The sequence below is a fragment of the Bos grunniens genome, chromosome 5 (assembly GCF_055505025.1).
Source record: "Bos grunniens cultivar Pamir isolate PY7600 chromosome 5, Bosgru_T2T1.0, whole genome shotgun sequence".
NCBI classification, from domain to species: domain Eukaryota; kingdom Metazoa; phylum Chordata; class Mammalia; order Artiodactyla; family Bovidae; genus Bos; species Bos grunniens.
Window position 1 is genome coordinate 105,948,382 of NC_141169.1, and position 27,811 is coordinate 105,976,192.

The 27,811-nt window shown below is 47.9% G+C and overlaps 1 protein-coding gene across 1 annotated transcript in view; it reads left to right on the forward strand.

Moving 5' to 3' along the window:
* The window catches only part of ANO2 (anoctamin 2), a 335,785-nt gene that overhangs the window by 262,281 nt on the left and 45,693 nt on the right, over positions 1–27,811 (forward strand). Inside the window, exons 16-19 of the mRNA XM_086404358.1 lie at positions 3,771–3,966; positions 14,729–14,840; positions 17,943–18,000; positions 18,154–18,254. Coding sequence (XP_086260484.1) covers positions 3,771–3,966; positions 14,729–14,840; positions 17,943–18,000; positions 18,154–18,254 — 467 coding nt within the window. The remainder of the gene's footprint in view (positions 1–3,770; positions 3,967–14,728; positions 14,841–17,942; positions 18,001–18,153; positions 18,255–27,811) is intronic.

Below are 27,811 nucleotides of genomic sequence, written 5' to 3' on the forward strand. Positions count from 1 at the left end.
ACAGAAATATAGATCAATGGAACAAAATAGAAAGCCCAGAGATAAATCCACGCACATATGGACACCTTATCTTTGACAAAGGAGGCAAGAATATACAATGGATTAGAGACAATCTCTTTAACAAGTGGTGCTGGGAAATCTGGTCAACCACTTGTAAAAGAATGAAACTAGAACACTTTCTAACACCATACACAAAAATAAACTCAAAATGGATTAAAGATCTCAATGTAAGACCAGAAACTATAAAATTCCTAGAGGAGAACATAGGCAAAACACTCTCTGACATACATCACAGCAGGATCCTCTATGACCCACCTCCAAGAATATTGGAAATAAAAGCAAAAATAAACAAATGGGACCTAATTAACCTTAAAAGCTTCTGCACATCAAAGGAAACTATTAGCAAGGTGAAAAGACAGCCTTCAGAATGGGAGAAAATAACAGCAAATGAAGCAACTGACAAACAACTAATCTCAAAAATATACAAGCAACTCCTACAGCTCAACTCCAGAAAAATAAATGACCCAATCAAAAAATGGGCCAAAGAACTAAATAGACATTTCTCCAAAGAAGACATACAGAGGGCTAACCAACACATGAAAAGATGCTCAACATCACTCATTATCAGAGAAATGCAAATCAAAACCACTATGAGGTACCATTTCACACCAGTCAGAATGGCTGTGATCCAAAAGTCTACAAATAATAAATGCTGGAGAGGGTGTGGAGAAAAGGGAACCCTCTTACACTGTTGGTGGGAATGCAAACTAGTACAGCCACTATGGAGAACAGTGTGGAGATTCCTTAAAAAACTGGAAATAGAACTGCCTTATGATCCAGCAATCCCACTGCTGAGCATACACACTGAGGAAACCAGAAGGGAAAGAGACACGTGTACCCCAATGTTCATCGCAGCACTGTTTATAATAGCCAGGACATGGAAGCAACCTAGATGTCCATCAGCAGATGAATGGATAAGAAAGCTGTGGTACATATACACAATGGAGTATTACTCAGCCATTAAAAAGAATACATTTGAATCAGTTCTAATGAGGTGGATAAAAGTGGAGCCTATTATACAGAGTGAAGTAAGCCAGAAAGAAAAACACCAATACAGTATACTAATGCATATATATGGAATTTAGAAAGATGGTAACAATAACCCTGTGTACGAGACAGCAAAAAAGACACTGATGTATAGAACAGTCTTATGGACTCTATGGGAGAGGGAGAGGGTGGGAGGATTTGGGAGAATGGCATTGAAACATGTAAAATATCATGTATGAAACGAGATGCCAGTCCAGGTTCGATGCACGATACTGGATGCTTGGGGCTAGTGCACTGGGACGACCCAGAGGGATGGTATGGGGAGGGAGGAGGGAGGAGGGTTCAGGATGGGGAACACATGTATACCTGTGGCGGATTCATTTTGATATTTGGCAAAACTAATACAATTATGTAAAGTTTAAAAATAAAACAAACAAACAAACAAAAAACTCTCCTTCTAAACATAGTGCCCAGAGACCTCTGTGCCAGTTGTCGTCTGTTGTTCAGTCGCTAAGTCTGAACTCTTTGCAACCCCATGGACCGCAGGTCTCCAGGCTTCCCTGTCCTTCACCAGCTCCCAGAGTTTGCTCAAATTCATATCCATGGAGCCAATGATGCCGTCCAACCATCTCATCCTCTGTTGCCCCCTTCTCCTGCTGCCCTCAGTCTTTCCCAGCATCAGAATCTTTTCCAATGAGTCAGCTCTTCCCATAAGGTGGTCAAAGTATTGGAGCTTCAGCATCAGTCCTTCCAATGAATATTCAGGGTTGATTTCCTTTAGGATTGACTGCTTTGGCCTCCTTGCAGTCCAAGGGACTCCCAACAGCCCCCATTTAAATGGCCTGGTAAAGTGATGCTTTGCTCACCCTGAGGACCAAGAGTCTAAAATTCTCATCCTGAAAAAAAAAATAATAAAATAAAATTCTCACCCTGGATTTCTTTCCCTTTTTTCTCCTTCAAGCCACCTTTCGTACCCACCCCCTAAAGCTCTGCCTCTAACCCTTGTCAGCTCAGATACCTTCAATGGCTCCTTGTTGCCTTTCAATAAAGATGTATTTTATTTTTGATTTTTAAACTAATTTGTGAATTCTTAAAATATTATTTATCCATTTTTTACATATTATTTGGCTGTGTTGGGTTTACTTGAGGCACACAGGCTCTTCGTAGCATCACATGGATCCTTCGTTGTTGTGCGTGGGCTGTCTAGTTGTGGCTCCTGGTCTTCATAGCTCCAGTGGCTCCCTGGTGGCTCAGTGGTAAAGAATCCGCCTGCCAGTACAGAAGACATGGGTTCAGTCCCTGGGTCGGGAAGATCCCCTGGAGAAGGAAATGGCAACCTGCTCCAGTATTCTTGCCTGTGAAATTTCATAGACAGAGGAGCCTGGTGGGCTATAGTCCATGGAGGCAGAAAAGAGTCGGACACAACTGAGCGACTAAAATAAACAGATGCGTGTCTTAGTAGTCGCAGCACGCAGGCTTGGTTGCCCCTTGCCATGTGGCATCTTAGTTTGCTGGGATCAAGCTGGAGTCCCCTGCATTGCAAGGCGGATTCTTAACCACTGAATCACCAGGGAAGTCCCTAAAATATGCATTTTAAATCCCCTTCTTCACAAACTCTTCCCTAGCTCCTTTGTACTGTCAGTCGTGTTCACAACAACACTGTTCACTTGATACAACTCCATCACTAATTATTATTTAGTATTTACTATGGTTGAACTTAGCCCCATAGTAGAGTGCAAGCTCCCCAATGAAAGGAATCACAGCACCTGTGTCCTACACCATGCATTCAGTGTCTGTCTTCTTTTCTTTTTTTACATTTTTATAGATTAGTTTTATTTATAAGACTTCTCAGTGATAAAGAACCTTCCTGCCAAACAGGAGACGTGGGTTTGACCCCTGGGTCAGGAAGATCCCCTGGAAAAGGAAATAACAACCCACTCTAGTATTGAAGAAGTGAAGTGAAAGTCTCTCAGTCGTGTCTAACTCTTTGTGACCCCATGGATATACAGTCCATGGAATTCTCCAGGCCAGAATACTGGAGTGGGTAGCCTTTCCCTTCTCCAGGGGATCTTCCCAACCCAGGGATCTAACCCAGGTCTCCCATATTGTAGGTGGATTCTTTACCATCTAAGCTGCAAGGGAAGCCCAAGAATACTGGAGTGGGTAGCCTATTCCTTCTCCAGTGGATCTTCCCAAGCCAGGAATCGAACCAGAGTCTCCTGCATTGCAGGCGGGTTCTTTACCAACTGAACTATCAGGGAATCTCTATTCTGGTATGGACAGAGGAGCCTGGCGTGCTGCAGTCCATGGGGTCACAAGGAGTTGGACGTGACTTAGAGACTAAACAACAAATTTTACAATTTCTTGTAATTGAATGAGAAATTTTTAAATTCTATGATGCTTTACAATTTCCAGAAGTTTCACACACATGATTTAATATAATTCCATAATAACTCTTTTCCCCACCCCTGTATTGCCCTGCCCCCCACTGGTAACCTTACTCTGTGTGTGTGTGCTTGTGTGTTATAGGCCATTTGGAATCTAGTAAAAGGGAGAGACAGTCTCTCCTGGAAAATGCCCCGTGTAGGAATTTGCGTGAGTTTCCGGGGTTGGCAGTGCCTTGCTGTCCCCCAGGTTAACACTACCTGATGTGGCACAGAATCTAGCCGTAGGTGGGCAGCGGCTGTCCACTGACCTGTGACTCTCCCTGTTTTCCCTAACAGATCGCCTTGACGTTCTCCATCGTCTTTGGGGTCATCGTCTATCGCATCACTACTGCAGCTGCTCTCTCTCTCAACAAGGCCACACGCTCCAACGTCCGGGTGACAGTGACGGCCACGGCAGTCATCATCAACCTGGTGGTCATTCTCATTCTGGACGAGATCTACGGTGCCGTGGCCAAGTGGCTCACCAAAATCGGTACGGAGTCGCCACCTCCCATGCTCCCCTGGGACCCCCTAGGGTGAGGTCAGTTCAGTGTGTGCAGGGTTTCTGGCGGCAGTGACCCAACATAAAGCAAAGGAAGTCCAGAGCACTTGAAGCGGAGAAACGAGAAGGTGCAGGGTGTGTCCTGACCAGGCAGGAATCCTTCCTGGAATATTCTCAATCAGTAGTCCCCCGGCCCAAGTTGATGGCCTCTGTATCCCCCAAGAGAGTCATGGGGTCTGTTCTTTCTGCTTCCCTGGTGGCTTAGTGGTAAAGAAGCCACCTGCCAGTGCAGGAGATGTGGGTTCCATCCCTGTGTCGGGAAGATCCCCTGGAGAAGGAAATGAATGGCACCCCACTCCAGTATTCTTGCCTGGGATAATCCCATGCACAGAGGAGCCTGGCAGGTTACAGTCCATGTGGTCACAAAGAGTTGGACACAACTTAGCCACTAAGCATGCTATTCTTTTTAGCCTAACCTAGAAGCAAAAGGGCTTCAACACTTCCTGCTTAAAAAAAAAAAAAAAAAAGGCCACGTTCTCTTTCTCCTTATTTTCCCAGCAACATTTACAAAGTTGGGAAAGTCTCTTGATACTTGAGCCCAAGAGGGTCTTATCTGCCCCATATTGTCAGAGGCCCCCACAAATCCATGCATTCCCCAGGCTCTGAGCAGACTTCAAAGGAGTGTATCGGGCTTCCCAAGCTCCCAGCCAGTGAGAAAAATGCAGTGGCCTCAGCGTTCAGACGTGTCATTCGAGCCACAAGCTGCTGTTGATTGAGCACCACTTTCCGGCACTTGTGCTTCTTAGATGGGACGCGGCGGGGAGGGGGCTGCAGGGAGCTGAGACCCTCTCCTCACTGTCTTTATCCTGGGTGGCCTGGAGGCATCTCTTTCCCTCACTGAGTCTAGCGACCAATGGTCTCAGCCTCTCAGTAACCTCAGGGGAGCGGAATTCGTGAAGGGATGTTTTTAATGTGCTATCAAGTTGGAAGAGGACACTTGACCAGATAACCCCCCTCTTCAAGGGAGCCTTTCCTGGGGGTGCAGAGAATTTCAGAAAGGTTTCACTAATGGCAGTGGGCACCTGTTAGGGACAGAGAGTGCTGAAAGGTCATGTGGAGGCTGTCACAGTGGTGGACGGTTCATCACCTCTGCCCATAGCACGCTGGCTAAAAGCAGCCTGATCAGGAAGAGGCTGGAAACGTGTGGAAGCTTGTGGACGCTCCATGACCAAGAAAGGTCTCTGCCACTCACTCCAGCCAGGCCACACAGCCCTGGAGAACTGCCCTTCCGCCTGACATCTCAGTTCTCTCCTCCCCAGCCTGCTCCCTAGTAGATCTTAGCCCACGGTGGTTGGTGCATTTATGGGTGAAATGTATCTCTCTTTTCACTCACGCATTCAGATTTTTTTTTTCAAGGAGTACCATCAGGCAAGGTATTCTGTAGGCCACAGGAGAGGCTAAAGCAAGCTTTTATGCATTCGTGGTTTCAACCCTGCCTGCTGACCAAAGGATTTGAGGAAATGTGAAAATGAACCAGGGAAGGACTTCCCTGGTGGTCCAGTGGCTAAGACTCCACACTCCCAATGCAGGGGGCCTGGGTTGGATCCCTGGTTAGGGAACTAGATCCCCGAATGCTGCACCTAAGATCCTGTATGCCGCAGCTGAAGGTCCCATGTGTCCCACCTAAGGCCGGGTGCAGCCAACTTAAAAGGAGAGAGAGAGGGGGATGAACCAGGAAAACGCAGAGTTGCCATGATGCAGGAGTGACTGGAAGATGTGACAAAGAGATCCAAAGACAAGAGTTGTTCTTACTGGCAGAGTTCACACGCTAATGAGACGCTCACACACAGCAGGGTGACCGGCCGACCTGCCGGCAGAGGTGTGGTTTCAGAGCCCCCAGGCCTGTAAGGAACATGAAACTGAGGATAAGGTACCTGGTGGAATGAGGGTCCTGCCAAGCTCAGGGGCTCCCTCTGCCTTCTCACGCTGGCTTTAATGCCCGTCTGGCATCCTGCCCCTGGTCTCCTGGTGCATGAGGAGGTGGTGACCATGTGCTTTGCTCACCAGGTGCAAACAGCTGGGGTAAACAACCCCAAGAGTTCTTGAGTGTTTCTTGCAAAGCTGGGCGATGGAAGACTCATTCCCTGGGAGGTCCCTGGACTGGCCCTGGTCTAGGCCTAGCTGAGGTCCATCTTGCCACAAATATTTATGACAAAAGACAGAATTTGTTGACTGCCTTGAGTGTGATGGATGGGCTCCACAGTGATAGATAAAGATGGAGATTGTCTTCCTGGTGACCAGGATAACAGCAGTCGTGGGCTTGGGCACAAGACACACCATCTGGAGGTGACGAGGTCCTGGTGGTTCAAGGACTGAGCAGAAGCCCGTGACTGGGGGACGGGGTTGCTAGGGAAACAGAGATGCTTTGAGACCTTGTTGGCCAAGGCACACTGTGCTAAGTGTGTGGCCCGGTTCACAAGCTTCAGTCCCTGACGTTTGTGAGTCTCAATGAATAGGCAGGGCAAGGACTGTCTTAGTCCCCGGTGATGTGTTCTTTCCTGGAGGGGTCACAGGGTGTCACGGGGACAGGATCCAGTTCCTGGAGGAGGGAGGAAGCAAGAACGGGGCAGGACCAGGAGGGGGCTTGGCATCTTGGGAGGTCACGGTCTGAGGCAAGACCCTAGGGTCACCAGGAAGATCAGCTCAAGGACAGCTTCTGTCTCAGTCTGTTCTGGCCGCTATAACAAAATACCATGGACTGGATGGTTGACAAACAGAAACTCATGCCTCAGGGCTCTGGAATCCAGGACGAGGGCACCAGTGTAGACGGCTCCTGGTGAAGGGCCTCTTCCGGGCTGCTGATGGCTACCTCCTTGCTGTGTCCTCAAGTGGTGGAAGGGGCTGGGAGCACCACGGGGTCTTTTATAAGAGCGCTCATCCCATTGCTTGGTGGCTCAGCAGTAAAGAATCTGCCTGCAATGCAGGAGACGTGGGTTCGATCCCTGGGTCAGGAAGATCCCCTGGAGGAGGGTATGGCAACCCACCCCAGTATCCTTTCCTGGAGAATCCCATGGACAGAGGAGCCTGGTGGGCCACAGTCTATGCGGTCGCAAAGAGTTGGACATGACTGAGCAATTAACGCTTCCAGTTTCACAATCCCATTCCTGAGGGCTCCACCCTTATGACCTAAGCACCTCCCAGAGTCCCCACCCCCTCATACCATCCCCTCTGGGGGCTTAGGATTTCAACTTGTGAATTTAGGGGAATGCAGACATTCAGACCATGGCAGCTTCCTCCGTGGGTCAGGGCATGGGGTGCACTGTGCCCTTGATGGCAAGCTTCTGAGTCTGACTGTTGTGGAGCAGGATGCCCAGGGTCTTGTCGTGACCCACATGGGCCTGGATCTGGCTCGGCCTGGAAGGGGCCCCTGCTCATCCTCTAGTTGCGGGGATGACCTCTAGCTCGAGGCTGAGTGAGGCAGGCAGGGTTGACACCAAGCTTCATGGCTGAATGATCCAGCTGCCATCAGCTTGTCTTCATCAACATGGTTCCCTAAGTCCAGCTCCTCCAGCTCCTTCTCTTCTTTCTCCTCCTCCTCCCCCATCCCTCCTCCTCTTCTCCCTTCCAAAACTCTGCCTAGTTCTGGATTGTGTGTGGGGCTACAGATTCCTCCTTCACCAAGCCTCTCCTAGTTACAGGGTCGGGTTCACTGTGAGTCCCTGACACACAATTATTGTGTCTGATCAAAGCCTCCGCTTCTTAGGAAGAGGCTGCGTTTGTGACTTGTTTAAATAGCACTAGTACCCTGCTCCTGAGCATCGCTATCCTGGGGGCAGGGACACGCCGGAAGGAGGGAGAGGAGAAGAAAGGACTTGATTTTCTGATACCCGTTGTGTTCCTGGCGGGCATTGTACATACAGCGTTTCATCCGATTTTCACAATAGCCCCTGGTCGTTTCTTTCATTTTATTTATGAGGAGTCTGAAGAGGTTTAGAAACTCCACCAAGGCCCATGGTTGGTAGTGGCATGTGTGTATAGACACACGCACGCACACACACACACACACACACACCCTGTTCCAAGCTCTGCTTTAAGCACACTGTGTATGTTAGTATATTGAATCCTCAGAACAGCCCTGAGGGTGCGGTGGTCTCGACCCTCCCACAGGCCCAGGGGCCTCTGACTGAGCGGTGAAGCTTCTGTGTCCTTGCTGAGACCATAGCAGTCCACTGTCCAGTAATACGTAGCTGTCCTTTTGCCTTGGGGAATTCTAAAAGTGCAGGGAAAGGAGAATAAAACACACCAGAGGTTCCAGAAGATTTTAAAATCGACGCACCCACCCTTGAGGATGGCTGGTTGCGAGGCACGGTTCGGGGGGCAAGAGGGGGGTGGTCTCTGGGGATTAGGGAGGAGACAGTGGGAGCAAGCCCCTCGGTCCATGCAGGCCCGCAGGCAGGAGCAGACCTCTGCAGGTTCACCAACTTTGGGGTCCCACTTGCTTTTTAAATGAAAATTTTTTTTTCTTTGAAGAATTGAAGTACCACCAGGAAGTCCTGAGTCTAGAATTGTGCATCGGCTCTAAGCCATCCTCTGCACAGGCTGTATCTGACCGTTAAGGAGAGGCGATGGGGAGGAAAGGAAGAGGCGGGGGGAACCTCAGTACCAGGGGCTGCCCAGACCGCACAGATTCTTTAAAGAGGAATGTTTTGGGTTTACAGGAATGGATCTAATTTCCCATCAGATGTGGACAACGTGTGTTTTCAGAGCGCAGGGTGGAGGGCTGCTGTATGGGTTCCAGGCACCAGTGCAAGGGGAGCCAGCTTCCCCGCAGCTGGAGTCTGCACAGGAGTGGGCTTTCGGAGCAAGGACATGTGTGGGTGCGTGTGGCTGTGTATATATGCATGTGGGTACGTGGGAATACATGTGGATGCGTGTGGATGCACATGGGTGGCAGGTGGATGTGTGTGGATACATGTGGTTACATGTAGATGTGGTGGTGTGTCTGGATATGTATGGATGCATGTGGATATGTGTAGATGTATGTGGGGGTGTGTATGCATGTGGATGCGTGTGGACACATGGATACATGTGGATATGTGAGGATGTGGGTGGGTACATGTGGATACATGTGGAGGCATGTGCATGTGTGTGGATGCGTGTGGCCGCATGTGGGCTGGGCTGGGCCCTAGGCCTTCCTGGCGGGGAGACTACAGTGCTGGTAATTTGAAATCTGGCCGGAGAGTCAGGTCTGCTGGGTTGTCTTCCTGCTCTGCCACCATCGCCTGACTCCCTGGGTGGCCTCTGGCCCATCGTGTGTCGGGGGCCAGGGGAAGGGTGTGGCCAGAGTTGATTCTGCCATTGTCTGAGGCCCCCTCTGTGAGGCGAGCAGGAACTGTACATTTTGTCTGGGAAGCCGAAAGATGGTGGGGGGCTGCTGCTCATAATGCAAACGACGTGAGCATGCCTGTAGCCCAGTTTGTAGAACAATTCATTCCAGTTACATGGAACTATTATTAGTAACACTGCTACTTATAATAGTTTTTTTTTTTAAATAACTGGCAAGAATTCCTTCCAAACTTGAGCTGTAGCTACGAACATTATCTCTCATTTTTTCAGTTAATCCCTGAGCACTTATCTCTCCTTTTAGCAAGAAGCTCATACGTTCCTCTCCCTTTTTTTGAGTTTTCTAAGAACCCACGCCTTAATCCATGAGAAGAAAGAGAGTGATCATGCTCTGTTGGCCAGGTTTTCCCTCCAGGCCCCTTCTCCCCACCTCTCTGCTGAGGTCTGTGACCTGAGGCCCAGCAGATTGTATCATGGGCACCCCAAGCCTGACAGTGGGCTGGGTTCAGCCGATGGGAAGCAGTGGAAGGAGCTTAGCGGGTAGAGGAGATGGAATTGGGGCCATTTCTCCCTGATTCACCCCACCTCTAGCAAAACTGTGCCTTCATTAACATCCCTTCCTCTGAACCTTCTGGGGTGAATTCTGTTTCCCACTGGGATGCTGATCATTTATACCAGGTCAGGCCAACATCCATGCTTAAACAGGGACATTCCCTGGAGTGTGACCAGCCCTTCACTCCCATGTCTCCTTGCTACAGCATGTTGCTGCTGGATGCTGGCCTGTCCCATCAGACAGGGAAGGCGGGACCACTGCTGAGCTGGTCCTTTCTCACTGCAGGTCCCGGACTGGCCACTGGGCCCTTCAAGGAAGCTCGGTCCTCCCCATCGAGGGTCTACGGCTATGAGGGTGCCCTGCTTTCAGACATATAACACCTGTATCCCCACCCCCATGCTGTCATCTGTCACACAGACCCGGACTCCCTGCTCCCTGGATCCCACCCTAGCTGTGTACAGCCTGTCCTCATAAACTTTCAAAACACAGTAGGTTGGATGATCCCTCATCCCAGCTCTCTTTGAGGGAGGTGACCCTCGGTGACTATAAGATAGGGGTACTCATCACCCTAAGTGATGCCACCCCAGCCTTCTAAGAAAGAGGGCTCATCAGAGATGTTGAGGTAACTTGGTGGAGCCTGTTTCACCAAAGAAGAGAAACACGTGTACATGTGAAAGGTCTAATAGAATGCCTGACAGCAGGTGTTTGTGGCTTCAGACTGCACCTGTGTAGCACAGGGAGTTCAGCCCGGTGCTCTGTGTTGATCTAGAGGGGTGGGATGGGGGACAGTGGGAGGAGGCTCCAGAGGGAGGGGATATATATATATATATATATGCTGTGTGTGCTCAGTCGTGTTCGACTCTTTGCGACCCTATGGACTGTAGGCTCCATGGGATTCTCCAGGCAAGAATATTGGAGTGGGTTGCCATTTCCTCCTCCAAGGGATCTTCCTGACCCAGGGTTTGAACCCATATATGTATATGTATACATATATCTGATTTTCTTCCTTGTGCAGAAGAAACTAACACAACATTGTAAAGCAGTGATTCTCCAACAGAAAAAGAGAGAAGACATGTCCTAGGGAGCTGACACTTGGGCTGGACTGCTAGTGCACAGTAGGTCTCCAGTCCCTTTGTTTGGGGGGTCTCTGTCGTCTTCCTGACTCTAAGCGTGGGGCCCCGTGTGCAGGAATCTCTCCAGGGCTCCAGGAGTGTCTCAGGAACACCCATCCATAGTCTTGCCCTCGAGCAGTGCACTGGCTGCCTGGTTACCCAGCTCGCTGGCTTCTGCCAGGGTGATTCCCTCCCTGTGGCATAAACAAGGCAGCAACATCACACAGGAGGCTGGGGCCGCCCCCTTTCCCACCCCCACACCCCCCACATAAACATGAACCTGTGCACACACACAAATGGAGGGAAGGCCAGATGGCTGGGCTGTCAGGAAACACTGCTATTTGCAAAGCTGGATCTGCCCTGGGGGAGAAGTGGGAAGCGTGTGGCACCTTTGCTTTCTGACTCAGCCTCCATTCCACCCCAGAGTGGTGTGAGGGCTGGAAGTGGCTGAAATTCACACCTGGAAGTCGCCTCAGTTTGTCTGGTTGCTGCCATGGATCTGTATCTGCTGGATCGCTGGGGACACCCCGTTCGGATGAGTTGCTCTTCCAAACTTCGGATTCCACAGCCGACACCCCCTTGCTCGTCATGCTGTTTCCATATGACGAGGATGGCGCTCCAGGGACTTTGAATTCTGAGCTGGCCCCCTGGGACTCCCTTGGGCTTTCATACTAATTATTTTCCAAGGCAGTTTACAGCTGGGTCATTTATACTCGTATTTTTTCATGACACAATGCACCAGAGGTTTAACACTTAAAAGAAAGGGAGAAGGGTAAGGGTGCTGCACAGGAATTCTATCTCATTCATGGTCCCTCCTGGTCCTAAAGTCTGCCCTTTGTCCAAAATCCACTCCAGCTGCTGAGATTCAGATGGCCTCCAGTCAACCTGGGGTGGCTTCCTGGGGGAGGTGAGGTTTCAGGAGCCTGTGAAGGTGGAGAGGGGTTGAGTTCTGCCTTCTCACACTCTCTCCATGTTGACTCCTCCTCTCCATCTGTCTTGTTGTTTAGTTGCTCAGTCATATCCGAACCTTTGTGACCCCATGGCCTATAGCCTGCCAGGCTCCTCTGTCCATGGGATTCTACAGGCAGGAATACTGGAGTGGGTTGCCATTCCCTCCTCCAGGGGATCTGCCCGACCCAGGAATGGAGCCCGCATCTCCTGCTTGGCAGATGGGTTCTTTACCATGGAGCCACCCGGGAAGCAGTTGATGTCTAAAGGCACTTTAGTTGAAGTTTTATGAAACACAAGGCTGGGCTGTTTTCTCATGGACTCAGATGTGGACCACTCCAGATTCTGTATCAGGATGGTGCCCAGTGTTCTAAAGTGCCCTAGTTGTCCTGTAGACATCATTCCACCCTGAGGGGACCCTGCAAAACCTGTTGCATCTTGCTGCCCCAGGCAGGTGAGGCTCCTCATGTTGGCTGTTGAAAGAGACCCGTTCTAAGATAGGCATGACGTTGTAAATCAACTCACTGTACTTCAATTTTAAAAGCGAGACCCAAAGTTGGCGCTCCAGGGCCCCAACTTCCTCCCTCCCCTGGGGACGTGTTCCCTCGAGGGCCTCCTTTCCCCAGAAGCCTCAGCAGAGCACCCAGCAGGCCTCATAGCTTCTCTGCCGTGGGCCCCCAGCTGATTTAGTGGGCTATCAAGTAGATTTGGTTTATTGGACTTGCCCATTTTTTATGATGGCTCATGGCCCTAAAAGCATAGGCACGGGCTGTTTATAGAAATAATCCTAATGAATAATAACCAGGCCCATGATTTATTAGGATGGAAGAAGGGAGCCACTCATTTTTAGTTGGAGCAAAATGCTCTGAAGGGAGCAGATTCTCCTTCCAGAGAGCTTGGAGGAAATTCCTGTGTGAATTGGGAGATCTGAGTACCAAGAGTTCAAAGGCGATTATAAAAGAAAATCAAAGACACGTGCCTCTCTGGACCTCATTCCTAATCCCCTTCTAGCCACATTTACAAGGTGACTTTTCCAGATTTTCAGATCCTCAGACCTGATTAAGTAATATCACCTGATTACTTTTCAGGTGACATTGGTTTTCATTTTCTTACCCCCAAAATACTTAAAAGTGAGAGACAAGATGTGGTTAAGTTATTACTGAATTGATTGCTTCAGGCTCATGGGGCAAAGGTTCAAATTCCTGTTGAAAATGCCCCCTCCCTCCCTTCCTCCTTCCTTCCCTCCTTCCTTATTTCCTTGCTTCCTTTTGTTGACTGAAAAAAAATGTAAAATTTGAGAATTATGTTTTATTTGGTGGACTTTCTGAGGACTTAAGCCCGAGAGGCAGCCTCTCAGATGGCTCTGAGAGATTGCTCTGAAGAGGTGAGGGAGGAGCCAGGATAAATAGGAAATTCTGCAACAAAAACCAGGTAGTAGAACAGCAAAAGATGACTGTTAGTTAAAGAAACTGAGAAGGCAATGGCACCCCACTCCCGTACTCTTGCCTAGAAACTCCCATGGATGGAGGAGCCTGGTAGGCTGCAGTCCATGGGGTCGCTAAGAGTCAGACACGACTGAGCGACTTCACTTTCACTTTTCACTTTCATGCATTGGAGAAGGAAATGGCAACCCACTCTAGTGTTCTTGCCTGGAGAATCCCAGGGACAGAGGAGCCTGGTAGGAGGCTGTCTACGGGGTCGCACAGAGTCGGACACGACTGAAGCGACTTAGCAGCAGCAGCAGCAGCAGCAGCAGCAGTTAAAGAAAAACAGATACCTCGAGTTAATGAAGCTAGTGCTTTTCTACGTATGTCTGGGCTCATTGAAATCATCCCTTTGACATGCACCTCAGCTACTTGGGGCCAGGACCCTGTGTTCTTCATCCTGAGTCCTCTCAGGGTGCACAGTCCGGGGTGGCTCTAGTCATCACTGACGCACATGATGTAGGGTTAGTGCTTTCTTTGTCCTTGAGGAGCGTGGCCCAGTAACCTCTTCTCTTTGTGAAGCTCTTTGTCAGTCTGTGTAGACCCCTCTGAGCTCTCTGATCAGCTGTCCATGGAGCTCCATGGGTCTCGAGTCTTCTGAAGGCACCAATGAGGTTTCTGCTCAGTGTTTCTCAGGGTCTCCTGGGAACATTGGTTGACTCCCTGCTTGGACCTGATAGAACCCATGAATGCCATGACCCCCAAGCCTGAGACCTTAGACTCAAGTTGTGTTTGTTTTATTTGCTTATCTGATGAGCTTCCATCATTTGAATGAATGGACTCAAGATGTCTCAACCTGTGCCAAGGACATACAGGGAGGGCTTTCCTGCTAAAGACAAAGGAAGAGAGAAAGAGGAGCAATGCCCTGGTGCCCAAGCCAAGCCTTCAGTGCTTCTTGACTTCTGTTCACTGGTTAACAAACCATTTTGTCAGGGATGTTTGTTCTAGTAAAATCTTCTGAAAGTGACGATTGTGCCGGTAAAAGCTGAATTCCTCTTGATGAAGCAGGGGTGGTGGGCGGATATTCTTCTTGCTTAGACTCTCTTTGAGGAGCACTGTGCGATATTGTCACTTTCATGGATCAGAGGAGGGAAGTGAAAAGAGACACGTATTGATCCTATATACTCTTGACCTTCTGTACCTGGTAAACCACTTGGGACCTCACAGAGGAAGTCAGTTCTAATGTCACAGAGCAATGGATCTCTGGGTTTCTACTCCGGAGGAGTAAACAGACAGATAATGGCTCGTGTCACAGGGTCACCACTCTAAGGAGGTGAGAAATCTGTCTGATCAGCTTTGATCTTCCCTTTCAGAGGTTCCAAAAACAGAGCAGACATTTGAAGAGCGCCTGATCCTCAAGGCTTTCTTACTGAAGTTTGTCAATGCCTACTCACCCATCTTCTATGTGGCTTTTTTCAAGGGAAGGTGAGTACCTTGGTGTCATATGCAGAAGGGCAATTGGTCACCAAGACAGTCCTCCACTAGGGCCAGCCTGTCCCCGTTGTCAGTTACATCTTCAGCTCCGTGTCCCACTCGCATTGCCACCTGACTACACTAATCATGTTGGATTAGCATCTTCAGACTCTGATAACATGGGGAAATCTGCAGTTATTTGGCTCTGGCCCTGAAGGGTTAATCCTAGAGGAATGTGTGTCTCTCAAGTTGAGGACATGGCAGGAGAAAATTTCATGTCCAGCCAGTGATTCTTGGGTCTTGCAATGCAGGTCTGATGCTATCTACCCAGGCCAATGTGGACTTCATAGATTAGGATACAGTCTCCCACAAGACTGCCCTCGCTTCAGACACTACTGCAAGCTCTGGGACTCTCAGGTCACTGATGGTTCTGCCCAACTGGCTACAACCACTGACCCCTAGGGTTTGATAATTCACTGGAACAGCTAAATAGAGCTTGGGATGTGCTGTCCCTAAAGTTACAGTGTTATTACAGCAAAGGGTTACAAGTCTGAACTGGCAAATGGGAGACACATAAGGCAAGGCCTAGGAGCATCCTGGAAAGAAGCTTACATGTCCTCAGGATGTCCGCTTCCTGGCACATCGACGTGCACCACCACCCGCTCATCCAGGCTTCAGTGTCCGGAGTTTTTATTGGGATCCCATTATCCAGGCATCATTGAATGAATCATGGCTCATGTAATTGAACTTAGTCTTCAGTCCCTCTCTCTCACCTGAGGTCAGGCTGCCTTTACTTGGCTCAAAGCCCCAACTCATTAATCATGTGGTTGGTCTTTCTGGCATTGGCCTCCATGATCCTGAATGAATGGATGAAGAATTGTGGTACATATATACAGTGGAATAATAGTCGTAAAAAGGAACAAAATTAGATCAGTTGTAGTGATGTGGATGAGCCTAGAGTCTGTCATACAGAGTGAAGTTAAGTCAGAAATAGAAAAACAAATATCATATATTCATGCATATGTATGGAATCTAGAAACATGGTACAGATCTTATTTGCAGGTCAGGAATAGAGATGCAGATATAGACAAAGGACTTGACACGATGGGGAAGAAGAGGCTGGGGCATGAATTGAGAGAGTAGCTTTGACATATATACAATATCATGTGTAAATATATTTTAATAGTTAGTGGGAAGATGCTGTGTAATACAGGGAGCTTAGCTCAGTGCTCTGTGATGAGGGGTGGGATGGGGGGGTTGGGGGTAGGAGGAAGGCTCAAAAGGGAGGGGATATATGTATACATACAGCTGGTTCATGCTGTTGTACAGCAGAAACTAACACAACATTATAAAGCAGTTATACTCCAATTTTAAAAATCTTAAAAAGAAAAAGAATTACCTCATTAGCGTAAACTTAGGTCTATTCCCAGGGGCCCACCAAGAATAATAAAGACACTCTTATCAGGAAATTCCAAGAATTTAGAGAGTCTTCCCAGGGACCAAGGACAACGACCAGTCATATTCTTTATTATATAATAATCCTGGGCATAAATCACTTCTGATAAGTATCATTTGTGGTCAGATCAGCTAGGAACCTCCAAGATTTCCCCTTAGGCATCAGCTAAGTCAGGAAGCTTCCTTAGAACTGAGAGCTCATCAAGCAGGCAGTGATAGCAAGACTGTCATCATGCACACTTAATAATTTCCTATAAATGTGTTTGTGACCCAAACCACTACTCCTTCTCAGGACCTCTGCACTTGAGGCTCATGAAATTATAGTAGCAGAGAGGTTCTCCATGTTAATGATTATATACTTCTTTGGTGATTTATGTCTAGATTTAATATAAATAGAAACATGCATACATATGATATTCCAGGAAAAAAAATCGTAGGGCTCTGACCCTTAGATAAACTTGTAGTGTACTGAGAGAGAGAGTCTTGGCAACAGCACACTGCAGTCTGCAGTAAGTGCTGTAAGAAGAGGTGGAAAGAAAGTGTTAGGGGAACACTTAATTATGAACAGAGACAGAAAGACTGCACCAAGAGGGGAAGTCAAGCTGAGCCTCCAATAGATGAGCAAGATTTCGGGAGATGGGTGAGCGGATAACATTTCAAGAAAGTAGGATTCTTCTATTGGCCTGTCTGGTTCCATGGTTGGCTGGTACCTCTCCACCTCCCTGCTCAATCTTCTTATTCCCTAATATTAAACCCTTAGATCTTAGAAGAGGAATGAGACAGGCTTCTTCCATTCCTTTTAGTATTTTCAGTAAGAAGTCTGAATTTTTCGTTTCTGGTCCCAAGAATCTCCACTTGCAGTTTTAGTCCATCTTGGCCTTTATTTCCTGGGAAATCAGAAGCCCTTGTGGAGGAATTGCAGTCAGAACTCAATTCTTTTTTTAAAAAATACATTTTATTTTGTATTGGAGTATAGCTGATTAATGAGCAATGTTGTGACAGTTTTAGGTGAACAGCGAAGGGACTCAGCCATATGTATGCATGTATCCATTCTCCCCCAAACTCCCCTCCCCTCCAGACTGCCACATAGCATTGAGCAGAGTTCCCTGTGCTATACAGTATGTTCCTGTTGATTATCCATTTAAACTATAGCAGTCTGTACATGTCCATCCCAATGGATAGTTATAGAAATCAGTTGACGGAGGAAGTTGCAGGACAGTACACTGAAAGACAAAGAGGGCATGGCAGCCCACTTGGCTGGGAAATCCCAGGAACAGAGGAACCTGGTGGACCGTGGTCCACAGGGTCACAGAGAGTTGGACACGACTGAAGCAACTTAGCACACATGTACCTGCTAAGACAAGCCGAACTTTGTTGTGTTTAGGCTCTGAAATGATCTCACACACACACACACACATGACTGCCTCAACTCCACACCACACCTGGCCTCAACTCCTCTGCCCTGGGATGTGACCAAGTCAAAGGTGGGTGATTGATAGCTGATAACCGGTGTGAACTCCTTCCCAGAGGAGTAGCATCGCCCTGGCCAGTTCTATCTAGGAGGACATTGGGCAGTGACTGGTCCACTGGGGAGACACACCCTCGGGCAGCCCGGACTTCCTTTCTTTCCCTAACTCTTCCCACACTTCTCCCTTCCAGGTTTGTCGGTAGACCCGGAAGCTACGTTTATGTGTTTGATGGTTACCGCATGGAAGAGGCAAGTATAGCTGCTGGTTTTTCCTGCCTGGCTGGTGGCTCGTAGGTGTCCCTCCTGCCCCGGCCCCACCCATGCTTATATCTGCACTGCAGCTTGGCTTAGCTCATGCCCTTGCCTGACTGATGTCCCTTCTGGCATCTTCTCATCCTGCAGTGCGCCCCCGGGGGCTGCCTCATGGAGCTGTGCATCCAACTCAGCATCATCATGTTGGGGAAGCAGTTGATCCAGAACAACATCTTTGAGATCGGAGTCCCGTGAGTAAAGAGCTCTGCTCACCCCTCTCCTGGCTGCTAGGGCTGAGCCTGGCAGAGTCAGACTTCCAGAAAGATCTCAGGGCCTCTGCTCTTCTAAGATAGGGTGGCTGTTCACTCCTCTGTCTGTGCATGCTCGGTCACTCTGTTGTGTCCAACTTCTTTACAACCCCATAGACTGTAGTCCCGCCAGTCTCCTCTGTCCATGGGATTTCCCAGGCAAGAATACTGGAGTTGGTTGCCATTTTTCACTCCAGGTCATTTCATGACCCAAGGTTAGAACCCATGTCTCTTGCGTCTCCTGCGTTGGCGGGTAGATTCTTTACCACTGAGTCACCTAGGAAGCACTCCTCTGTCCGATCTCCAATAGCTTCCCCATGACATAGTACCCCTCCTGCATTTTTTGTTTGCCAATCTGATTTGGGATGTTAGAGCCTCAGCAGGATTAAGCACTTGCTTCCCTGATGACTCAGTGGTAAAGAATCTGCCTGCAATGCAGGAGACGTGGATTCAATCCCTGGGTTGGGAAGATGCCCTGGAGAAGGAAACCCATTCCTGTATTCTTGCCTGGAGAATCCCATGATCAGAGGAGCCTAACTGGCTACGGTCCATGGGATTGTAAAGAGTTGAACGTGACTGAGCAACTAAACAACAACAATTAGTACTCATAACAGTAAAGGACAGAGCTGAGAGTCAGATATCTCTGACTTCAAAGTGCATCATGCTTTCAGTGCTGTGTCCTCCCAGTGAGCAAGTAAGAGAGCCTCTTCCCCGGTGGTCCAGTGATTAAGACTCCACGCTTCCACTGCAGGAGGCTCAGGTTCAATCCCTGGTTGGGGAACTGAGTTCCCCCAAATTAAAAAGAACTATAGTAGATGGGTGAATATGAAAGATTGAACCCCAATGTAAGCATTTAGAAAAATCTCTAAGGAACTGTAGCACACATGGTCTTCAGAGGGGAAGGATGCATAGCTGGTGAAACACAGGCTGGATTTTCCTGTGGATTCTCTCCCTTCCCCTCCCACATGGTTTTATACAGATGTCATACAAGTCCTTCTTTCGTTAGGTTTTGCATTGAGATAGTCATGAAAATAAACACAGACACACAGCCACTGGACCCAAAGTGGATGCAACAGGTGAAGATCTACCTTCAGGCAGAGAAAATGTGGCTCTCTCTGCCTTTTGTTTTTATGGCTTTTTATTTTATTTTTATTTTTTTTTGGTGTAAACAAATCTGTTTCAGGGGATATTTTCAGCTAGCCTGGCATCAGAGAGCCAGGGAATGACAGAGAAAATTAGGGTAACTCTTATAGGCTTAGCCAATCCTGTTTGGAAGGACTGGACAGACAGTTTGTACCAGACTTGGAGTTCTTTGCAAGGTTCCATCCATTCTGGGATGTGTTTGCCAGACAGTCCCCTTAAGGTTAAGTGAAGATGCTGCCACTTGCTCTGTCTCCGTCTCGGAGATTTACTCTGCGTGTTATTTGAATGGTTCTGAGAAGTCCTGCAGTAAAGAAACTGGTTTAATCCCTTTCTTTCCAGCTATATTTGTTCATGTCATTGAGCTGGGGTCTCAGTGGCAGACCTTGGAGTCCACTCTGACTAGTGTAAGCAGCAAAGGAATTTGAGAACAATATGAACAGAATAAGATTTGAGGGATAGAGAGCCAGGCTCTGTGCTACAGGATCAGGAGCAACACTGTCCACACTGCAGGAGGGCTTGCAGGGAATGCTACTGCCTCCATCTCTCAGCTCAGATGGCTCAGAGTGAAAAATGAGAATTGGATATCACAGAGCTAAACCCACAAAAACTGCAGTCTGAGCCTTCCCAGCTGTCTTCATCAGCTTGAGTTGCTGTAACAAAATCACACTGACTGGGTGGCTTAGTGCAGACATTTATTTCTCAGAGCCCTGGAGGCCACGAAGTTCAAGATTAAGGTGCTGCAAGTTTGGTTCTGATGAGGACTGCCATCCCATGTAAGCTCATGTGACCCATTCTCTGTATATATATGGAGAGAAAGAGAGCTCTGGCACCTTCTTCTTATAATATAAGGGCACTAATCCCAAAACGGGACCCCACCCTCATGGCCTAATCTAAACTGAGTAAGTGAAAGTGTTAGTTGCTGTTAGTTAGTCCTATCTGTCTCTGTGATCCCATGGACTGCAGTCCACCAGGCTCCTCTGTCCATGGGATTCTCCAGACAAGAATACTGGAGTAACCATTCCATTCTCCAGGGGATCTTCCTGACCCAGGGATCGAACCCAGGTCTCCTGCATTGCAGGTAGATGCTTTAACCTCTGAGCCACCAGGGAAGCTCCATCTAAACGGAATGAACTCTCAGAGGCCCCACCTCCTAATACCATCACGTTGCCAGTTAGGACTTCATGATATGGATTTTGGAGGGGACACAGTCAGTCTGTAACACAGGCCTCTTGGTTTAACCTATACACAAAATGCTTGAGACTTCCCTGGTGGTCCAGTGGCTAGGACTCCATGCTCCCAATGCAGGGGGTCTGGGTTTGATCCCTGGTCAGGGAACTAGATCCTGCCTGCTGCAACTAAAGCCCAGCACAGCCAAATAAATGTTTTAAAAAGAAGATCTACGGTCTTAAAAAAAAAAAGATTTGTATGCAATATATATGCAATGGTCCTTGCCTTCTCAGAGATGAGTGTTTTTAGTTTGGGAGGCAGAATAGACTGTGTGTGACTGCATGTTCTCTGTGTGGTTTGACTCTGTCAGAATTCAGACAAGTGAAGGCCAGGCATTTCAGAGCCGTCAAGGAAGGCTTCATAAGCAGGCAACTGTGTCTGTGTCTTGAAAGAAGGCTGTCACTGTCACATGTAACCAGTTGGTCTGCCATTTAAAGAAACAGTTTCCCCTGGGTGTGGATATCTTCTCTAAACAAACAACATACAGATTTATCAGACACTTCCTAACTCGCGTGTGGCTTAAAGGAGAAGTTGTGGTGGTCCCATGATGGGACCTGGGGCATGCCAGGGTCATGGCAGGAGCCCAGAACCTCTCTCAGTCTGCTTAAGGGTCGCTGAGCCCTAGGTTCCTTGAGCTGATTGGGGCAATTAGCAAATATATATGTTCCAACTCCTTTCTCCATGAAAAGCAACCCTGGTCACTGCTCCTATAGGAGCAGTGACTGCCTGAAAGGTTCCCAGAGGAAGCTATTCTTTGGTCTTTCTCAGAAACACAGAGAGCTAAAATTATAACGGAGAAAACCAAAGTTATCTGGAAAGAAAACCCTTTTTAATCAGAATCCTGCATATTCGCTCAGAACACTGTGCCATCCCAGTGCTCAGAATGGGTCTCACCATCACCCACCATCAGTCCGGCTGTTTTTCTGTCCCCACACTGGGACAGCCTCAGGGAGCACTTGGGCAGGTGATCTTTCTTGGAGGAGATGGAGGAGAACATTGACCGGCATCTCTGTCTGCTTCAGCCAGCCTCCGGTCCTCAGTCAGGAAATCATCAGTCTTGAGAAGCTCAGCCCTCTGAAATGATGCCTGGGTCTCAGCTTTCTGACTGACAGTCATTCCGTGATAGTCATCAAGTAACGCCGGTGGGACACGTGGTGCCTGTGCTCTAGGAGCTTAGCATCTCAGAGAGAACACATTTGTTATGGACCAACATCCAGGACATAGGCAGACGAAAAAGATGTGCCCCTTTGAAGCTGTGAGACCAGCCCGTCCACCACGGCTACCCTCCAAACATCTGGGGGAAACACCTGTCTTTCCAGTACATGGGATGGCATTAGATACAGCTTGCGGGTGTGAGATGCCCGTTTTTTCTTTCCCGGGCATCTGTTCTACCACTTAGCCCATCCACGCTGCATCCGGAAGTCCTTTTAGAGTGTAAGAGAGGAAAGAAATCAGCCATGTGTTGGATGTTCCCCAACCATCAATTCCATCAGCTCCATGACAGATGAAACCTACACACGGCTGTTTTCCTTGCAGACTAAATTTTCTTCCTTATGCTTGATGTGTGTTTAATATGCCACCCTTTAATTGGTGGTATTTGCATAGTAATTCATAGAGCTGTGAGCTAGTCACTTCCTATGTCTCACTGTCCTCATCTCTTGATGAAAAGGATTTAACAATTCATAATGTAATATATATTTAGTATGTAATAATGTAATAATCTCTAAGGTATTGTCATTTCAGCTCTAGCATTCTATGAACCTCTCCTCTAGTCAATGAAACTGGTCACTGCTGACTCCAAGACAAGTCACTTCTATTTCAGAAGGACTTTTTTCCTCATTTTGGTTCTTAGTCTGTTGCTGTTCAGTCCCTAAGTTGTGTCTGACTGTTTGTGACCCCATGGACTGCAGCACGCCAGGCTCCTCATCCTTCACTATCTCCCAGAGTTGCTCAGATTCATGTCTATTGAGTCGGTGATGCTATCTAATCATCTCTAGTATGTTAATGGACACGTATAGCCTAGTCACTTTTCACTTTTATGAGTTGGAGAAGGAAATGGCAACCCACTCCAATGTTCTTGCCTGGAGAATCCCAGGGGTGGAGGAGCCTGGAAGACTGCCGTCTATGGGGTCACACAGAGTCGGACACGACTGAGGTGACTTAGCAGCAGCAGCAGCAGCAGCATAGCCTAATCAGGTAGCTGAATTCAGGGATGTAGAGCAAAATTTCTTCCACCAAGCCTTACAGTCTATTATCTTCAAAGTGAAAGTAAAAGTAGCTCAGTTGCGTCCGACTCTGCAACCCCAAGGACTGTAGTCCATGGAATTCTCCAGGCCAGAATACTGGAGTGGGTAGCCTTTCCCTTCTCCAGGGGATCTTCCCAACCCAGGGATTGAATGCAGGTCCCCTGCATCGTAGGCGGATTCTTTACCAGCTGAGCCACAAGGGAAGCAAAGTTCTCAGTAATTCTACAGATTGTGATTTGAATTTGTTCACCTGCAATCACCGTGATTTTGGTTAATAGGTCTTCCACGCTCCACCCAGAGCCCACTCTCAGTGGATTAGACTCATCCAACCCAAAGTTCATGCACCTGGCAGTATCCTTATATATGACAAAGTTGAGAAACATAAGGTAAAGCAAGAAAAAAATGGGGGTCTGTAATAGGCAAAAGAGAAATGACAGCTGAGCCTGATGGTGAGGAAGGAATATTATAAATTATAAAAACTGGATCTAATGGCTTTTAATTCTTTGATGGAGGCAGTGCATCTCTGTAGGATAGAGATTTTTGTCAACAGATCTGGTTTTAAATCTAGGCATTACAAAATACTCACTGTAAAACCTTGGGGAAGTTATTCTAGAAAGATACATGGTTATGTAAAAATACATCTTGCTTATACACTCGGCTTTCTAGAAAAGAGAAAACATGGGCAACTGAGAAAGGAAGAGCCATTCTTGGGCGTTACAGGCAGCCAAGGTGTTCCCGAGTGTCATTGGCTTTTGTGTTTACAAGTCATGCTGTCTGAGTGTTTCAAGTCCAGGGAAGAGACCTTGTCAGGACTCAGGATGACTTTTTTCTCTTCTGTTCTGGGACCAAAGACTTGTGGCTCATGGTGGCTCTTTAGGTACCTTCAGATACCTGCATCCAATTTTTGTTTTTCCTTCACGGAGATTAATATTAATCTTAGAGGCCAGACTTGATTTTTAAAAAACAAAAGCAAGTCTGAGGAGTTAAGTAGGTGATCATACTGAATAAGAATATTTGGTAAAAAATATGATTATACATGTAAGATTGATCATCTTTTACATTCATTGTCTACTTCTGAAAGCAATTTTCTAGATTTGTCCAAAGAAAATTTTAAAATGTTAAAGACTATTGAACTGACCTTTGTTAGTAAGCCAGGTACTTGGCTCTAACTTATCTATCTCTCTGAGAATGCAGTGTTCTCCTTAGATTCCCTGTGTGTGCATGCGTGCATGCTTGTGTATTGTAAAAAGCACTACCACTACAATTCTGGTGGCTTCTCAAGTCGACCAGCCCAGCAGGCTTCTTTATTAGATTGTTTCCCAATCTTTAGTCACTGTCAGCAACTTCTAAATTGTTTTCCATTATTTACCTAGACACAAAGAGTGGAACATGACTGAGTGACTTTCACTCACATTTACCTAAACAGCTATTTGCATATTAATTTTCTCTAAACCAATTCACTTTTTAAGTCCATCTCATTTCTGAAAATGGAAAACTAACCCTATCAGTCACCCTGAATAGCAAATAGCAGTAGAAAGAAATACAATAAAAATGATCCATTATTAATCATTGATCTTAGTGTAAGATCTGCATTCTCTTTATTGAAAAGGAAGTCATGCAAGTGCCGTGGAGCTATTAACGGCATACCAGGGGTGGACTGGGGTTTTCTCCAGGCATGCAATCAGAGGGATGGGTTGAGAGCAGTAAAGGGAATAATTCTCCCAGGTCCTCTAAGGAGATGTAAGACCAAGTCTAGTGAAAGTGAAAGTGAAGTCGCTCAGTCGTGTCCGACTTTTCGTGACCCCATGGACTGTAGCCTACCAGGCTCTTCAGTCCATGGAATTTTCCAGGCAAGAGTACTGGAGTGGGTTGCCATTTCCTTTTCCAGGGGATCTTCCCAACCCAGGGATCAAACCCGGGTCTCCTGCATTGCAGGCAGACGCTTTACCATCTGAGCCACCAGTGAAGCCCAAGACCGAGTCTAGAGACCTTCCAAAAACATGCCATGAACTGCAAGTGGAGCTTGTCCTTTGCTTGGGAGACATTGGCTTAGAGTAATGTTCTCGCCTCTTCACCCCATGGATCTCCCCAAGGCTGGCACAGATACCAGGTGTGTCCATGAATACTGTACACCTGCCCTTTGGGATCTCAGATAAGGATCTTTAGCTTCCAGATTTCTCCCTTGTTACCCCTAAATTTTCTAGGGCCCCCAGTCAGGGCCCCCATGGAAGGCCAGCTCTGTCTAGGCACCATCCAAACAGAAGTGTGTCCCTGGAGGTGTAAAAATGAAGTGCTTTCAGTGAAGGCAGCCAAACTGGGGGCAACTCTGTAACCAGTGAGGACATGATGAGGAATGAAGCCGAAGCTGTGTGGTCTGGCCAGTCAGCCCCAGGCTGCCTGGGCCTGACGTTGTGACGTGCTTTCCAGAGGGGAGGCAGGTGGTTTTCAACACAACGGGACTCAGAATAATGCTCATTGGCAGCTCCTTCTGGCATGACTTCAGATATGGCTGGCGGCAGGGCAGGATCCAATCCTGTGCTACTTATTTCCTGAGTCCCTTGATGGGGGCTGTCCTCATCTCCCTCACCACACTCACACACCCCCACACACACCCACACATGCCACCCACCTGTGTTTGTGCAAAATGGACTTTAGATCCCGAAACACACCACAGTACATCCCAGCTTCACTATAATTTTATCTTGAACTCATCTCCAGTATCCCATGAAGCAAATAGAAAATGGCTTTTATCATTCATGGAGATGAATGTGTGTGTGTGTGTGTGTGTGTGTGTGTATGAAAGAGAGGGAGAGAGAAAAAAGGGGTAAACGCTGTTTTTCTCAGGTGTCAGATTCTTTCCCAAGTAACGTCTGGGATGGACAGAGCAGATGGATTAATAGGTCCACTGTCAAAATGTCTCCTGGTCCCTATTCTTTCTAGAAGCACCAGGTCACATCCCCAAACAGCTGCAACATACCCCTGGACACAGCCAGGAAGATTTTGTAAACTTTCTTCTTTTTTTGATAAATGTGATGTCTTATATTTCGGGACATAAAACAGTCTCTCTTTAAAGCGATCACAGGAGAGGGAGGTGTGTGTTCCCCTCAGTACAGTGGAATCTGGCCGTGAATCAGAGGTTTAAGGAACAAATTTGAATCCTGTCCCATGTCAAGAAGAGGAATACACAACTCAGAGGTTGATGTGTTTCTCTTCTTGTGCCCCATCCCAGGCTCAGTTCTGCCTTCTTTCACGAGGCTTGAGGTCTGTGGAGCCAGGGGCATTGGAAGCCTGCCCGGGGCCCGGATTCCTCTGGTTGGGGGTGAGGGAAGAAGGCAAAGTGTGACCGAAGGTCACTGTGGTCTCAGGGTGAGCCTGTAGGGCACACACAGGAGGAAGGCTCAGGGTTCTGGACACAGTTTCTGAAACTTGTCATTAACAAGGGACAGAGAAAGAGCAGATGAAAAGGAGACGAGGGTAACATCAAAGGAGTTATTTTAACAAGGGAGTGCATCGTACGGTCGGAATCACCATCTGAGGCTTTCCACACAGCCCATCTGTGTATGATACAATGTGCAGGATTCCTGGTAAATCCTGCACTGGAGGGACTTCCTTTATTCATATTTTTAATGGGGACTGGGATCTCCTGGAGGGAGGCTCCTGGGAAGGAGAGGGTTCGTAAGAACTTTATGGGCTTTGGGACCTGCCCACAGCGCAGCGCACGGCTGACCACCCTGTCTTTCTTCCATCTGCCCTCCACGTTGGCCGTGGGGTCTCATGGTTGAGCATCTGTTCCCGTGACTCCTCTTTCCTTCTGTTTTTTCTCCTTGGAAGGTTCCTTCCCCTCCACTCCACCCACAGACATGTTTATTGTGAGGGTTTCTATTGTTCTGTCTGTGATGGTTCTTGGGTCTCTAGCTCTAACTTCTATCTGTTTGCAGAGCTCCAGGCCACATATTGGAGAAGGACATGGCAACCCACTCCAGTATTTTTGCCTGGGAAATCCCATGGACAGAGGAGCCTGGCGGGCTATTGCCCATGGGGCTGCAAAGAGTTAGACACGACTGAGCAACTAAACAAGAACAAGACCACATATAGCAAGGCTTACCAGGCATCCCTACTTCACTGTCTCATGAGACCCTCCGTCTCAACACGTCCTCCCCCTCTTCTCTTGTGTCCCCCAGCTTAGCCAGCTCTGCAACAAGCCACACACCTGGTTGAGGACTCCAGAGGTCACCCTTGGTCCCTCTTTCCTTCCCAACTGCAGTTCCCCACTTGCTTAACCCCACCTCTGAAGCATGTTGCCATCTCTCTGCTTCCCTTTGTGTCCATGGCAACCGTCCTAGCCTCTGTGACCCTGATCTGTCACTGGCACGCCAGCATCCAGGTGGCTTAAAAGGCCATCTTCATGAGCTTGGGCTACTTCTCAAGACATCTTCCATCACTTTCTGTCTCTTACTCTACATTCAAAACATCTTGAATTCCTTTTAGTCCTGCAATGAGCCATGCTCACACTGTCTGTGGCTGTTGCACAGATAATTCTCTGTGTCTAGAACACACACCTTTCCCCATCACAGCACTCTCTCTCTCCTGCTGCTTTGCTCATCTTTTGTCATTTGATTCGTTTATATATTTCTTCCCCAGGAAAAACTTGCAGATTGGGTTGACCATCGTCTCCTAAATCTTACCCTTTCTAATACTCATTACACAGGACGAGTGATGTTTGTTTAAGTGTCCACTGTCCCAGCTGAATTACCTCATTAAACACATCAAATGCCTTTCAGTTCAGTTCAGTTCAGTTGCTCAGTCGTGTCTGATTCTTTGCGACCTCATGAACTGCAGCACGCCAGGCCTCCCTGTCCGTCACCAACTCTTGGAGTCCACCCA